Below are 14,311 nucleotides of genomic sequence, written 5' to 3'. Positions count from 1 at the left end.
ACAGATGGATGGAGGGGGTGAGGGGGCAGGAGGAGAGAATGGACAGATGGATGGAGGGGGTGAGGGGGCAGGAGGAGAGAATGGACAGAAGGATGGAGGGGGTGAGGGGGCAGGAGGAGAGAATGGACAGACGGATGGAGGGGGTGAGGGGGCAGGAGGAGAGAATGGACAGACGGATAGAGGGGGTGAGGGGGCAGGAGGAGAGAATGGACAGACGGATAGAGGGGGTGAGGGGGCAGGAGGAGAGAATGGACAGACGGATAGAGGGTGTGAGGGGGCAGGAGGAGAGAATGGACAGATGGATGAAGGGGGTGAGGGGGCAGGAGGAGAGAATGGACAGATGGATGGAGGGGGTGAGGGGGCAGGAGGAGAGAATGGACAGAAGGATGAAGGGGGTGAGGGGGCAGGAGGAGAGAATGGACAGACGGATGGAGGGGGTGAGGGGGCAGGAGGAGAGAATGGACAGACGGATGGAGGGGGTGAGGGGGCAGGAGGAGAGAATGGACAGATGGATGAAGGGGGTGAGGGGGCAGGAGGAGAGAATGGACAGATGGATGGAGGGGGTGAGGGGGCAGGAGGAGAGAATGGACAGATGGATGGAGGGGGTGAGGGTGCAGGAGGAGAGAATGGACAGATGGATGGAGGGGGTGAGGGTGCAGGAGGAGAGAATGGACAGATGGATGAGGGGGGTGAGGGGGCAGGAGGAGAGAATGGACAGATGGATGAAGGGAGTGAGGGTGCAGGAGGAGAGAATGGACAGATGGATGGAGGGGGTGAGGGTGCAGGAGGAGAGAATGGACAGATGGATGGAGGGGGTAAGGGGGCAGGAGGAGAGAATGGACAGATGGATGAAGGGGGTGAGGGGGCAGGAGGAGAGAATGGACAGATGGATGGAGGGGGTGAGGGGGCAGGAGGAAAGAATGGACAGATGGATGGAGGGGGTGAGGGGGCAGGAGGAGAGAATGGACAGATGGATGAAGGGGGTGAGGGGGCAGGAGGAGAGAATGGACAGATGGATGAAGGGAGTGAGGGGGCAGGAGGAGAGAATGGACAGAAGGAGGATGAAGGGGGTGAGGGGGCAGGAGGAGAGAATGGACAGACGGATGAAGGGGGTGAGGGGGCAGGAGGAGAGAATGGACAGACGGATGGAGGGGGTGAGGGGGCAGGAGGAGAGAATGGACAGATGGATGGAGGGGGTGAGGGGGCAGGAGGAGAGAATGGACAGATGGATGGAGGGGGTGAGGGGGCAGGAGGAGAGAATGGACAGATGGATGGAGGGGGTGAGGGGGCAGGAGGAGAGAATGGACAGATGGATGGAGGGGGTGAGGGGGCAGGAGGAGAGAATGGACAGACGGATGAAGGGGGTGAGGGGGCAGGAGGAGAGAATGGACAGATGGATGAAGGGGGTGAGGGGGCAGGAGGAGAGAATGGACAGATGCATGAAGAGGGTGAGGGGGCAGGAGGAGAGAATGGACAGACGGATGGAGGGGGTGAGGGGGCAGGAGGAGAGAATGGACAGATGGATGGAGGGGGTGAGGGGGCAGGAGGAGAGAATGGACAGATGGATGGAGGGGGTGAGGGGGCAGGAGGAGAGAATGGACAGACGGATGAAGGGGGTGAGGGGGCAGGAGGAGAGAATGGACAGACGGATGGAGGGGGTGAGGGGGCAGGAGGAGAGAATGGACAGATGGATGGAGGGGGTGAGGGGGCAGGAGGAGAGAATGGACAGATGGATGGAGGGGGTGAGGGGGCAGGAGGAGAGAATGGACAGATGGATGGAGGGGGTGAGGGGGCAGGAGGAGAGAATGGACAGATGGATGGAGGGGGTGAGGGGGCAGGAGGAGAGAATGGACAGACGGATGAAGGGGGTGAGGGGGCAGGAGGAGAGAATGGACAGATGGATGAAGGGGGTGAGGGGGCAGGAGGAGAGAATGGACAGATGCATGAAGAGGGTGAGGGGGCAGGAGGAGAGAATGGACAGACGGATGGAGGGGGTGAGGGGGCAGGAGGAGAGAATGGACAGATGGATGGAGGGGGTGAGGGGGCAGGAGGAGAGAATGGACAGATGGATGGAGGGGGTGAGGGGGCAGGAGGAGAGAATGGACAGACGGATAGAGGGTGTGAGGGTGCAGGAGGAGAGAATGGACAGACGGATGGAGGGGGTGAGGGGGCAGGAGGAGAGAATGTACAGATGGATGAAGGGGGTGAGGGGACAGGAGGAGAGAATGGACAGATGGATGAAGGGGGTGAGGGGGCAGGAGGAGAGAATGGACAGATGGATGAAGGGGGTGAGGGGGCAGGAGGAGAGAATGGACAGACGGATGGACGGGGTGAGGGGACAGGAGGAAAGAATGGACAGATGGATGGAGGGGGTGAGGGGGCAGGAGGAGAGAATGGACAGAAGGATGAAGGGGGTGAGGGGGCAGGAGGAGAGAATGTACAGATGGATGAAGGGGGTGAGGGGGCAGGAGGAGAGAATGGACAGATGGATGAAGGGGGTGAGGGGGCAGGAGGAGAGAATGGACAGATGGATGAAGGGGGTGAGGGGGCAGGAGGAGAGAATGGACAGATGGATGGAGGGGGTGAGGGGGCAGGAGGAGAGAATGGACAGATGGATGAAGGGGGTGAGGGGGCAGGAGGAGAGAATGGACAGAAGGATGGAGGGGGTGAGGGGGCAGGAGGAGAGAATGGACAGATGGATGGAGGGGGTGAGGGGGCAGGAGGAGAGAATGGACAGATGGATAAAGGGGGTGAGGGTGCAGGAGGAGAGAATGGACAGAAGGATGAAGGGAGTGAGGGGGCAGGAGGAGAGAATGGACAGAAGGAGGATGAAGGGGGTGAGGGGGCAGGAGGAGAGAATGGACAGACGGATAGAGGGTGTGAGGGTGCAGGAGGAGAGAATGGACAGACGGATGGAGGGGGTGAGGGGGCAGGAGGAGAGAATGGACAGACGGATGGAGGGGGTGAGGGGGCAGGAGGAGAGAATGGACAGACGGATGGAGGGGGTGAGGGGGCAGGAGGAGAGAATGGACAGACGGATGGAGGGGGTGAGGGTGCAGGAGGAGAGAATGGACAGATTGATGAAGGGGGTGAGGGGGCAGGAGGAGAGAATGGACAGATGGATGAAGGGGGTGAGGGGGCAGGAGGAGAGAATGGACAGATGGATGAAGGGGGTGAGGGGGCAGGAGGAGAGAATGGACAGATGGATGAAGGGGGTGAGGGGGCAGGAGGAGAGAATGGACAGATGGATGAAGGGGGTGAGGGGGCAGGAGGAGAGAATGGACAGACGGATGGAGGGGGTGAGGGTGCAGGAGGAGAGAATGGACAGATGGATGGAGGGGGTGAGGGGGCAGGAGGAGAGAATGGACAGACGGATGGAGGGGGTGAGGGGGCAGGAGGAGAGAATGGACAGACGGATGGAGGGGGTGAGGGTGCAGGAGGAGAGAATGGACAGACGGATGGAGGGGGTGAGGGGGCAGGAGGAGAGAATGGACAGACGGATGGAGGGGGTGAGGGTGCAGGAGGAGAGAATGGACAGATGGATGGAGGGGGTGAGGGGGCAGGAGGAGAGAATGGACAGATGGATGGAGGGGGTGAGGGTGCAGGAGGAGAGAATGGACAGACGGATGGAGGGGGTGAGGGGGCAGGAGGAGAGAATGGACAGATGGATGAAGGGGGTGAGGGGGCAGGAGGAGAGAATGGACAGATGGATGAAGGGGGTGAGGGGGCAGGAGGAGAGAATGGACAGATGGATAAAGGGGGTGAGGGTGCAGGAGGAGAGAATGGACAGAAGGATGAAGGGAGTGAGGGGGCAGGAGGAGAGAATGGACAGAAGGAGGATGAAGGGGGTGAGGGGGCAGGAGGAGAGAATGGACAGACGGATAGAGGGTGTGAGGGTGCAGGAGGAGAGAATGGACAGACGGATGGAGGGGGTGAGGGGGCAGGAGGAGAGAATGGACAGACGGATGGAGGGGGTGAGGGGGCAGGAGGAGAGAATGGACAGACGGATGGAGGGGGTGAGGGGGCAGGAGGAGAGAATGGACAGACGGATGGAGGGGGTGAGGGTGCAGGAGGAGAGAATGGACAGATTGATGAAGGGGGTGAGGTGGCAGGAGGAGAGAATGGACAGATGGATGAAGGGGGTGAGGGGGCAGGAGGAGAGAATGGACAGATGGATGAAGGGGGTGAGGGGGCAGGAGGAGAGAATGGACAGATGGATGAAGGGGGTGAGGGTGCAGGAGGAGAGAATGGACAGACGGATGGAGGGGGTGAGGGTGCAGGAGGAGAGAATGGACAGATGGATGAAGGGGGTGAGGGGGCAGGAGGAGAGAATGGACAGATGGATGAAGGGGGTGAGGGGGCAGGAGGAGAGAATGGACAGATGGATGAAGGGAGTGAGGGGGCAGGAGGAGAGAATGGACAGAAGGAGGATGAAGGGGGTGAGGGGGCAGGAGGAGAGAATGGACAGATGGATGAAGGGGGTGAGGGGGCAGGAGGAGAGAATGGACAGATGGATGAAGGGGGTGAGGGGGCAGGAGGAGAGAATGGACAGATGGATAAAGGGGGTGAGGGTGCAGGAGGAGAGAATGGACAGAAGGAGGATGAAGGGGGTGAGGGGGCAGGAGGAGAGAATGGACAGACGGATAGAGGGTGTGAGGGTGCAGGAGGAGAGAATGGACAGATGGATGAAGGGGGTGAGGGTGCAGGAGGAGAGAATGGACAGACGGATGGGGGGGGTGAGGGGGCAGGAGGAGAGAATGGACAGATAGATGGATGGAGGGGGTGAGGGGGCAGGAGGAGAGAATGGACAGACGGATGAAGGGGGTATTTTGCTTCTCTCTTCTGTGGATTTGGACTGTATTGGTCCAGTGGGCTGGAGGAATCATGGATTTAGCTGCAGGAATGAATCGTAACCACGGGGAATTATTGAAGCTCCAAAAGTTTCAGGAAGAGACAATGTTCACCGAGCGCAGGGGAGTCCGGCCATATTTCCCGTCCCTGATTCCACTGATGACCGGGACGTCTGAATCTTTTCGCCTCCCCCAATATATGTTTGGCGTTCCCTCCCCGGATACTCGGAGCAATGATCTGGGATGTTGGTCCGGCACCGGGGAGAGTCCAGACTGTTCTGTGGTTTCTATGAGGCTTCTGGCATTTGGATGACCCTGAGTCTGAGTCCAGGGTCGCTGCAGGTCGTGTTTGGCTCCTTTTCCCGCGCCCGGATGTAGTCGGGACGATCGTTGCACTTTCTGAGACATTTGTGGAGAGAAGATATTAGTTTCTTAGGAGGAGATTTCATTGATCTTCTCTGAGCAGCCGAGCTCCGGCATACGACCGTCCTTCTGTGGTGGAGCTCCAAAACCGGATAAAAGTTGTGCGTGTGAGAGGGGTTGTGGTGGTCACCGGGAAGCAGTCGCTCAGCCGTTGCCCCATCAGTCAGGATGTCACTAATTACCTTCTCATACAGACTTCTCTGCTGGGGGGACCATGACCAGAAACCCAATAAGTGGTGATGGGTGTAACCAGATCTCCGCTGGTTGGGAATGGACCTCTCGTGAGGGGTTTACAGAGGCAGATAGTCTAGGAGGTCAGGAGATCCTATTCCTTCTTGTAGGGGAAGGGGGTCATTTAATTGATAGCATTGGTCAGGTTCCATGTCTTTATTCCCAAATCTGTGATGCAGCTCCGCCCGGGGGAAGGTGAGGTCGACCCTCGTTACCGCGTCCTCAGCACAAGACGTGTTCAGGGCAGTGGACTGGAAGTGGGAGAGTTTTGGGAACATGTGAAAGGTCCTTTCTAGGGCCGGGAGGAGACTTCTGGGTTGTGATGATTAGGCTGCAGCTCGGTGAGGGGTTCCCTGTATCTTTACACCTGAGACTGTAGAAGGGTCTCCAGGATATAGAGGAGAGGGGAGAGGGGACATCCTTGTCTGGTCCTATTAGTCATTAGTCCTATTGCCATTAATCCGACTGACATTGGGGACATCATTTGATTTATGAGCCATAGATATAGTCTACCCTATCAAAGGCTTCCTCTGCACCGGTGGACGGTAGATCGTGGGGCCTTGATCGGTTGTGCTGGATCAAATGCAGAATTCTTAGGCTTGTGTCTGTAACTTCCCTAATCCTGCTTGTTCTTCATCAATCAAAGAAGGTGGAAAGTTTTATGTACGGTAAATATCGTCCCCTCCACATTCAGTAGAGATAACGGACGATGGCTGCTACAGAGGGTGGGACTGGGAGACCACCAGGGCCCGGGCTGTTGCCTGACGGTGTCTCTGGCTGAATGGACTGGTTGTTGGGGATTCCCGTGGTGAAGAACATAGTCGGGAGATGGAGAGCCTCCAGGAAGGAGAAGGTTTGGGTCTTTCTTGCCTCAGGGGCATCTGGTGCATCATTCAGTTGTATAATGAGGAGTAGAGGTCCCCACAACATGAAGCTATTACGTTAGTACCTACACACTACACTACGTCCTGGTGAGGCCGTCATCTTGGAGCCTCCGTTACATCCTGTAGACTCTATGGTTACTGTAGAAATCTGCGGGGGCTTGGAGACGCTGCGGGGGCTTGGAGACGCTGCGGGGGCTTGGAGACGCTGCGGGGGCTTGGAGACGCTGCGGGAGCTTGGAGACGCTGCGGGGGCTTGGAGACGCTGCGGGAGCTTGGAGACGCTGCGGGAGCTTGGAGACGCTGCGGGGGCTTGGAGACGCTGCGGGGGCTTGTGTTTACTATTTCCACTAATATTTGCCCAATTTCCCTCTCTCTTATAGAAATGAATTCCCCTCTGACTACCGACTAATGGGCTTCCCAAATAATGGGGAGAGGGGTCAATCTTCCCGGATTTCTTCACAGTAGAGTTTTAGTTTTACATTTTTAGTAGTGTCTCATTCTATTGCCCCCAATAGGACGGTTGGGGCAGGTCTAATAAGGCTACAGACCGGGGCGTGATCCAAGATGGAGACTTGTGTCCTCTGCGGTAGTCTGTGATCTTCTGGGGAGTGGGAATGAATAAGTAGTCAATGTGTTGCTATGATTGTAGAGGGGATGAGTAGAAGGTAAAGTCCTTGGTGGAAGGTTTAGGAGTCTCCACTCCTCTCTGATGGACGACTCCTTGCTGGATAAACGTAGTAAGAGAAGGTTGGGGAGAAGTGGAGTCAATCAGGACTACAATGGCTGCGCTCAGGTCTCCCCCCACTATACACAGAGGTCGAGGTGGCCCACTTACCTCCTCGACATGTGGGGCTTATAGACCCGGTAATGGTGGTCTCTGCTATTTTGCCAATTGTGAGGATAATGTGGATGGTAAATATCTTCTGATACTCCGCCGCCCCTTTTCGTTATCCGGTTTCCATCTTTTGCTCCCCACCCTCCAAAATCCATAACTTTTTAATTTCTCCATGTAAAAAAACACAGTGGGGCTCATTTACTAAGGGCTTGCGGCCGCACTTTCATCGGGTTTCACCACTTTTTCCGTTTTGCGCCGAATCCCGCCAGGATTTTGGCGCACGCGGCCGGCTTTCATGCGACAGAAATTGGGGGGCGTGGCTGAAACCGCGGAAAAACCGCGGAATTTAAAAAACTAAGTGTGTCGCAAAATCAAGCACTCACATGCACCGAGTAGAACCAGGTGAACTCCGCGGACCGCGGTGCGGAAGCGACACCTGGTGGACATCGGGCGCACGACCTTTGGGGCGTGTTTTTAGACTTTATGTTTGTATTTCTTTTTATATCAGTTCTAGGGAAAGGGGGGGGGGGGTTGAAGACTTTTTTTCTGTATTTTTAGACCCCCTGGGGTACCTAAACCCTAGGGGGTCTGATCAATCCCATCATATACTGCAATATTACTGTACAGACCGTGACAGAGCTGCCAGGCCGGGAGGTCTCTATCAGGGGAGCCCCGGGGATTCCCTCTGAGTCTACAATTATCCAATGGTCACACCACCCTATATACATGGAGGAAGAGCCCAGCAGGGAGGTAACTATCAGAGTAACTTCCATCAAGGAAAATACCCAAGAAGAAGAAGAGATAAGAGGGATCCTTGTGGTTCTATACTGGGTGAGGGTGAGGGGGTCCCCGGTGTCCCTGGTCGGCACAGGAGGTAACGAGGAAATAATCCATAATCTGAAGCCAATCCGGCAATTCTCCGGGTCCGGTCCCAGATCCAGGAGGTCGTCCAGTGCTGGACAATCCGATACATAACCAGTCGTCCAGAGGGAAGAAGCCACCGGTGCTGAGTTTGATTTGCTGTAGGGACCTCTGTCGCAGGTCTCCATTGGCTGCCATTCTTTCCAGTAATTGGGGAGATTTTAGCTTCTCCCGGTAGACGTTTGGCTCCTTCTCTCGCTTGGTGGAGAACTTCTTGGAGCTGCGCTGAGGGTCTTGCAGATGATGTCTCTCGGGGGTTCGCGCTCTTTGGGCTCGGTGACATCGCTCTATAACAAGCTGTGGTACTTGGAGGAGGCATGGGAGATTTCCAGGAACCCCCCTGATGCCGTGGTGAGTCAGGGCTGCGGCTGTGAAGAGCAGGAGCTTCTCCAGAGCCGAGTGCGGAGGACTTTGTGTCTTCCAGTTGTTCGGCACAGTTCTCTATTTCTTGTACGTCGTGTTGGAGGATGTGGAGGATGATGGAGGTGATTGTGATGTGGAGGATGATGGAGGTGATAGTGATGTGGAGGATGATGGAGGTGATAGTGATGTGGAGGATGATGGAGGTGATAGTGATGTGGGGGATGATGGAGGTGATAGTGATGTGGGGGATGATGGAGGTGATAGTGATGTGGAGGATGATGGAGGTGATTGTGATGTGGAGGATGATGGAGGTGATTGTGATGTGGAGGATGATGGAGGTGATAGTGATGTGGAGGATGATGGAGGTGATTGTGATGTGGAGGATGATGGAGGTGATTGTGATATGGAGGATGATGGTGGTGATTGTGATGTGGAGGATGATGGAGGTGATAGTGATATGGAGGATGATGGAGGTGATAGTGATGTGGAGGATGATGGAGGTGATTGTGATATGGAGGATGATGGAGGTGATAGTGATGTGGAGGATGATGGAGGTGATAGTAATGTGGGGGATGATGGAGGTGATAGTGATGTGGAGGATGATGGAGGTGATTGTGATGTGGAGGACGATGGAGGTGATTGTGATGTGGAGGATGATGGAGGTGATTGTGATGTGGAGGATGATGGAGGTGATAGTGATGTGGAGGATGATGGAGGTGATTGTGATATGGAGGATGATGGAGGTGATAGTGATGTGGAGGATGATGGAGGTGATAGTAATGTGGGGGATGATGGAGGTGATAGTGATGTGGAGGATGATGGAGGTGATTGTGATGTGGAGGACGATGGAGGTGATTGTGATGTGGAGGATGATGGAGGTGATTGTGATGTGGAGGATGATGGAGGTGATAGTGATGTGGAGGATGATGGAGGTGATTGTGATATGGAGGATGATGGAGGTGATTGTGATGTGGAGGATGATGGAGGTGATAGTGATGTGGAGGATGATGGAGGTGATAGTGATGTGGAGGATGAGGGAGGTGATAGTGATGTGGAGGATGATGGAGGTGATAGTGATGTGGAGGATGATGGAGGTGATAGTGATGTGGGGGATGATGGAGGTGATAGTGATGTGGAGGATGATGGAGGTGATAGTGATGTGGAGGATGATGGAGGTGATAGTGATGTGGAGGATGATGGAGGTGATTGTGATGTGGAGGATGATGGAGGTGATAGTGATGTGGAGGATGATGGAGGTGATTGTGATATGGAGGATGATGGAGGTGATAGTGATGTGGAGGATGATGGAGGTGATAGTAATGTGGGGGATGATGGAGGTGATAGTGATGTGGAGGATGATGGAGGTGATTGTGATGTGGAGGACGATGGAGGTGATTGTGATGTGGAGGATGATGGAGGTGATTGTGATGTGGAGGATGATGGAGGTGATAGTGATGTGGAGGATGATGGAGGTGATTGTGATGTGGAGGATGATGGAGGTGATTGTGATGTGGAGGATGATGGAGGTGATAGTGATGTGGAGGATGATGGTGGTGATTGTGATATGGAGGATGATGGAGGTGATAGTAATGTGGGGGATGATGGAGGTGATTGTGATGTGGAGGATGATGGAGGTGATAGTGATGTGGAGGATGATGGAGGTGATAGTGATATGGAGGATGATGGAGGTGATAGTAATGTGGGGGATGATGGAGGTGATTGTGATGTGGAGGATGATGGAGGTGATTGTGATATGGAGGATGATGGAGGTGATAGTGATGTGGAGGATGATGGAGGTGATAGTGATGTGGAGGATGATGGAGGTGATTGTGATGTGGAGGATGATGGAGGTGATAGTGATGTGGAGGATGATGGAGGTGATAGTGATATGGAGATTGATGGAGGTGATTGTGATGTGGAGGATGATGGAGGTGATGGTGATGTGGAGGATGATGGAGGTGATTGTGATATGGAGGATGATGGAGGTGATAGTAATGTGGGGGATGATGGAGGTGATTGTGATATGGAGGATGATGGAGGTGATAGTAATGTGGGGGATGATGGAGGTGATTGTGATGTGGAGGATGATGGAGGTGATAGTGATGTGGAGGATGATGGAGGTGATAGTGATATGGAGGATGATGGAGGTGATAGTAATGTGGGGGATGATGGAGGTGATTGTGATGTGGAGGATGATGGAGGTGATTGTGATATGGAGGATGATGGAGGTGATAGTGATGTGGAGGATGATGGAGGTGATAGTGATGTGGAGGATGATGGAGGTGATTGTGATGTGGAGGATGATGGAGGTGATAGTGATGTGGAGGATGATGGAGGTGATAGTGATATGGAGATTGATGGAGGTGATTGTGATGTGGAGGATGATGGAGGTGATGGTGATGTGGAGGATGATGGAGGTGATAGTGATGTGGAGGATGATGGAGGTGATAGTGATATGGAGGATGATGGAGGTGATAGTGATATGGAGGATGATGGAGGTGATTGTGATATGGAGGATGATGGAGGTGATAGTGATGTGGAGGATGATGGAGGTGATAGTGATGTGGAGGATGATGGAGGTGATAGTGATGTGGAGGATGATGGAGGTGATAGTGATGTGGAGGATGATGGAGGTGATAGTGATGTGGAGGATGATGGAGGTGATAGTGATGTGGAGGATGATGGAGGTGATTGTGATATGGAGGATGATGGAGGTGATAGTGATGTGGAGGATGATGGAGGTGATAGTGATGTGGAGGATGATGGAGGTGATAGTGATATGGAGATTGATGGAGGTGATTGTGATGTGGAGGATGATGGAGGTGATAGCGATGTGGAGGATGATGGAGGTGATAGTGATGTGGAGGATGATGGAGGTGATAGTGATGTGGAGGATGATGGAGGTGATAGTGATATGGAGATTGATGGAGGTGATTGTGATGTGGAGGATGATGGAGGTGATAGTGATGTGGAGGATGATGGAGGTGATAGTGATGTGGAGGATGATGGAGGTGATAGTGATATGGAGATTGATGGAGGTGATTGTGATGTGGAGGATGATGGAGGTGATGGTGATGTGGAGGATGATGGAGGTGATAGTGATGTGGAGGATGATGGAGGTGATAGTGATGTGGAGGATGATGGAGGTGATAGTGATGTGGAGGATGATGGAGGTGATAGTGATATGGAGATTGATGGAGGTGATTGTGATGTGGAGGATGATGGAGGTGATAATCTTGTGGTCCCCCCTGCAGGCATCATACAGACGTTGTCCATCGTGGGGCCCCTCCTGGGTTCGCTCCTCGCCTCCTTCTGTGCTCAGATCTTCGTGGACATCGGATTCGTTGATGTGGGTAATGTACTGCTCTACTCTCTATGTGTCGTCTGTTGTGTAGTCTTAAAGGGACGGGAACCCTTCACTCCTTATCGGAGGAGCCATATACAATTGTCCCTTCTCTCTCTCTGTAGACTCCTCCCTCTATAAAGACCCCTCCTTCCTTATAGACTCCTCCCTCTATACAGGCTCCTCCTTCTTTATAGACTCCACACATATATATATACAATTCTCCCCTGGTGTAGGCTCCGCCCTCTACATAGACTCCTCCCTCAATGTAGACCACTCCCGCTAAGTAGACTCCTCCCTATATCCATCTCCGCTTCCTGTGCAGGCTCCTCCCTTTATATAATCTCCTTCCCCTGTGTAGGAGGGGCATTGTGCACCCCCTGGGGGTATGTAAGGTCAGCTTGATGCCATTTTATCAGACCCCCAACCTCGGACCCTCGCTCCAGCGGAAATGAGGGGAGACACAAGGCAGAACACTCGTCCACAACCCTGAAGGGCTCAGACAGTATGGACAGAGCCCTGTATACAGCACAAGTTACCAAATCCCTGACAGGCGCGACCTCGTCGCCGGAACGGACCGGTGGAGGATAAACTTCACCCACCTAAAGATCTGGCCCGAGCCGGCACTTTCCCGACAGCATTCTCTGAAACCCGTAATAACTTATTTTATCACGTATAACATTAACGACCGAGGCGCATGTTGGGTGGTGGAAAAGCGGTCACAGCATTTATCACCAAACGTTACAATTTCCAGATGGCAAGCCGGCCAGACGAGCAATGCAGCAATCTCACATCTCCATTGTCCGCCAGCTGTGACGCCACAGATGTTCCTGGAGCCTTCGAACATCATGTGCACCTCATGGACGTGTCTCCAGGGCCAGACCTCCCCTGGGAGGTCCGTGTATCCCCCCAGTTAAGACTGAGGCCTGGGTGGGGGTCATCGCGCTCCCCAGATACGCGGCCAGGACGCACCATAACTCTTAACAAACCGCAGAAAATAAAAAAGTTTTACCTCCAGCTGCTGAGGGTGAGACATGTCCCCTCTGAGCTCCGAACATCTGTGTAGACTCCTCCCCTGTGTAGGCTCCTCCCCTTGTATAGGCTCCTCCTCTATATGATCTCTGCCCATTAGTAGGCTCCTCCCTCTGTGTAGGCTCCTCCCCTGTATAGGCTCCTCCTCTATATGATCTCCTCCCTCTGTGTAGGCTCCTTCCTCTGTGTGGGCTCCTCCCTCTGTGTAGGCTCCTCCCCCTGTATAGGCTCCTCTTAAAAATAATCTTCTCCCTCTGTGTAGGCTCCTCCCTCTGTGTAGGCTCCTCCCTCTGTGGGGTGTGTCGCAGGCTGATGTTGTCCTCTGTCTCACAGGTGACGTCTTCCTCAGTGCCACAGACACGCGCTGGGTGGGTGCCTGGTGGGTGGGCTTCCTGGTCAGTGGGGTCCTGAACCTTCTGGCCGCTGTCCCCTTCTTCTTCCTCCCGAGATCTCTACCACAGGAGGGACAGGAGCATCGGATGGAGGAGCTTCAGGAAACGCTCCAACCCCAAATCCTGGAGAGCGCCAAGGAGAAGGAGCTCCCAGATACAGGTGCGAACCCCAAACTGTGACCGCCCCCCAATAAGGAATCATATCCACAGTGACGTCATCTCCTCCTCACATCTCAGGGTTCATCGTCCTCCTGAAGAAGCTCCTGAAGAACGGGGTGTACATGCTGTTCCTGCTGGTGACCGTGCTGCAGTTTAGCGCCTTTGTGGGGTTCATGTCCTTCATGCCCAAATATCTGGAGCAGCAATATGGGAAGTCCGCCTCCGAGGCCATCCTCCTCATAGGTGAGACCCCAAAATGCCACCAAGATGGGGACACTGGACAGCCTCACATCTCCTCTCTCTGCAGGGGTCTACAGTCTCCCCGTTATCGGAGTCGGCTACTTCCTGGGAGGATTCCTCATGAAGAAGTTCAAGACCACCACATACATGGCTGCAAAGGTGGGACTCGGGACGTCGGTCACAGAATATCTGCTCTACCTCCTCGCCTTCATCCTGGTGTGCAAGAACGCGGTGATGGCCGGACTGACCGTGACCTACCAGGGGTGAGCCGCCAGACACCCCAATACCAGACTCTACTCCAAATGTCATTGCCCTGTCCCCCAAGTGATAGCGTGTCCCTGTCCTGTCCCCCAAGTGTCAGCGTGTCCCTGTCCTGTCCCCCCAAGTGTCAGCGTGTCCCTGTCCTGTCCCCCAAGTGTCAGCGTGTCCCTGTCCTGTCCCCCAAGTGTCAGCGTGTCCCTGTCCTGTCCCCCAAGTGTCAGCATGTCCCTGTCCTGTCCCCCAAGTGTCAGCGTGTCCCTGTCCTGTCCCCCAAGTGTCAGCGTGTCCCTGTCCTGTCCCCCCAAGTGTCAGCGTGTCCCTGTCCTGTCCCCCAAGTGTCAGCGTGTCCCTGTCCTGTCCCCCCAAGTGTCAGCGTG

The 14,311-nt window shown here is 54.5% G+C and overlaps 1 protein-coding gene across 2 annotated transcripts in view; it reads left to right on the top strand.

The window, feature by feature from the left end:
• The window catches only part of LOC140125878 (solute carrier organic anion transporter family member 1A2-like), a 95,662-nt gene that overhangs the window by 32,840 nt on the left and 48,511 nt on the right, over positions 1-14,311 (top strand). For both annotated transcript variants that reach the window (XM_072144758.1, XM_072144759.1), the window contains exons 7-10: positions 11,762-11,860; positions 13,216-13,434; positions 13,512-13,676; positions 13,741-13,936. In XM_072144758.1, coding sequence (XP_072000859.1) covers positions 11,762-11,860; positions 13,216-13,434; positions 13,512-13,676; positions 13,741-13,936 — 679 coding nt within the window. The remainder of the gene's footprint in view (positions 1-11,761; positions 11,861-13,215; positions 13,435-13,511; positions 13,677-13,740; positions 13,937-14,311) is intronic.

This window comes from Engystomops pustulosus, chromosome 4 (genome assembly GCF_040894005.1).
Source record: "Engystomops pustulosus chromosome 4, aEngPut4.maternal, whole genome shotgun sequence".
NCBI classification, from domain to species: domain Eukaryota; kingdom Metazoa; phylum Chordata; class Amphibia; order Anura; family Leptodactylidae; genus Engystomops; species Engystomops pustulosus.
This window is presented reverse-complemented; position numbering and strand designations above follow the sequence as displayed.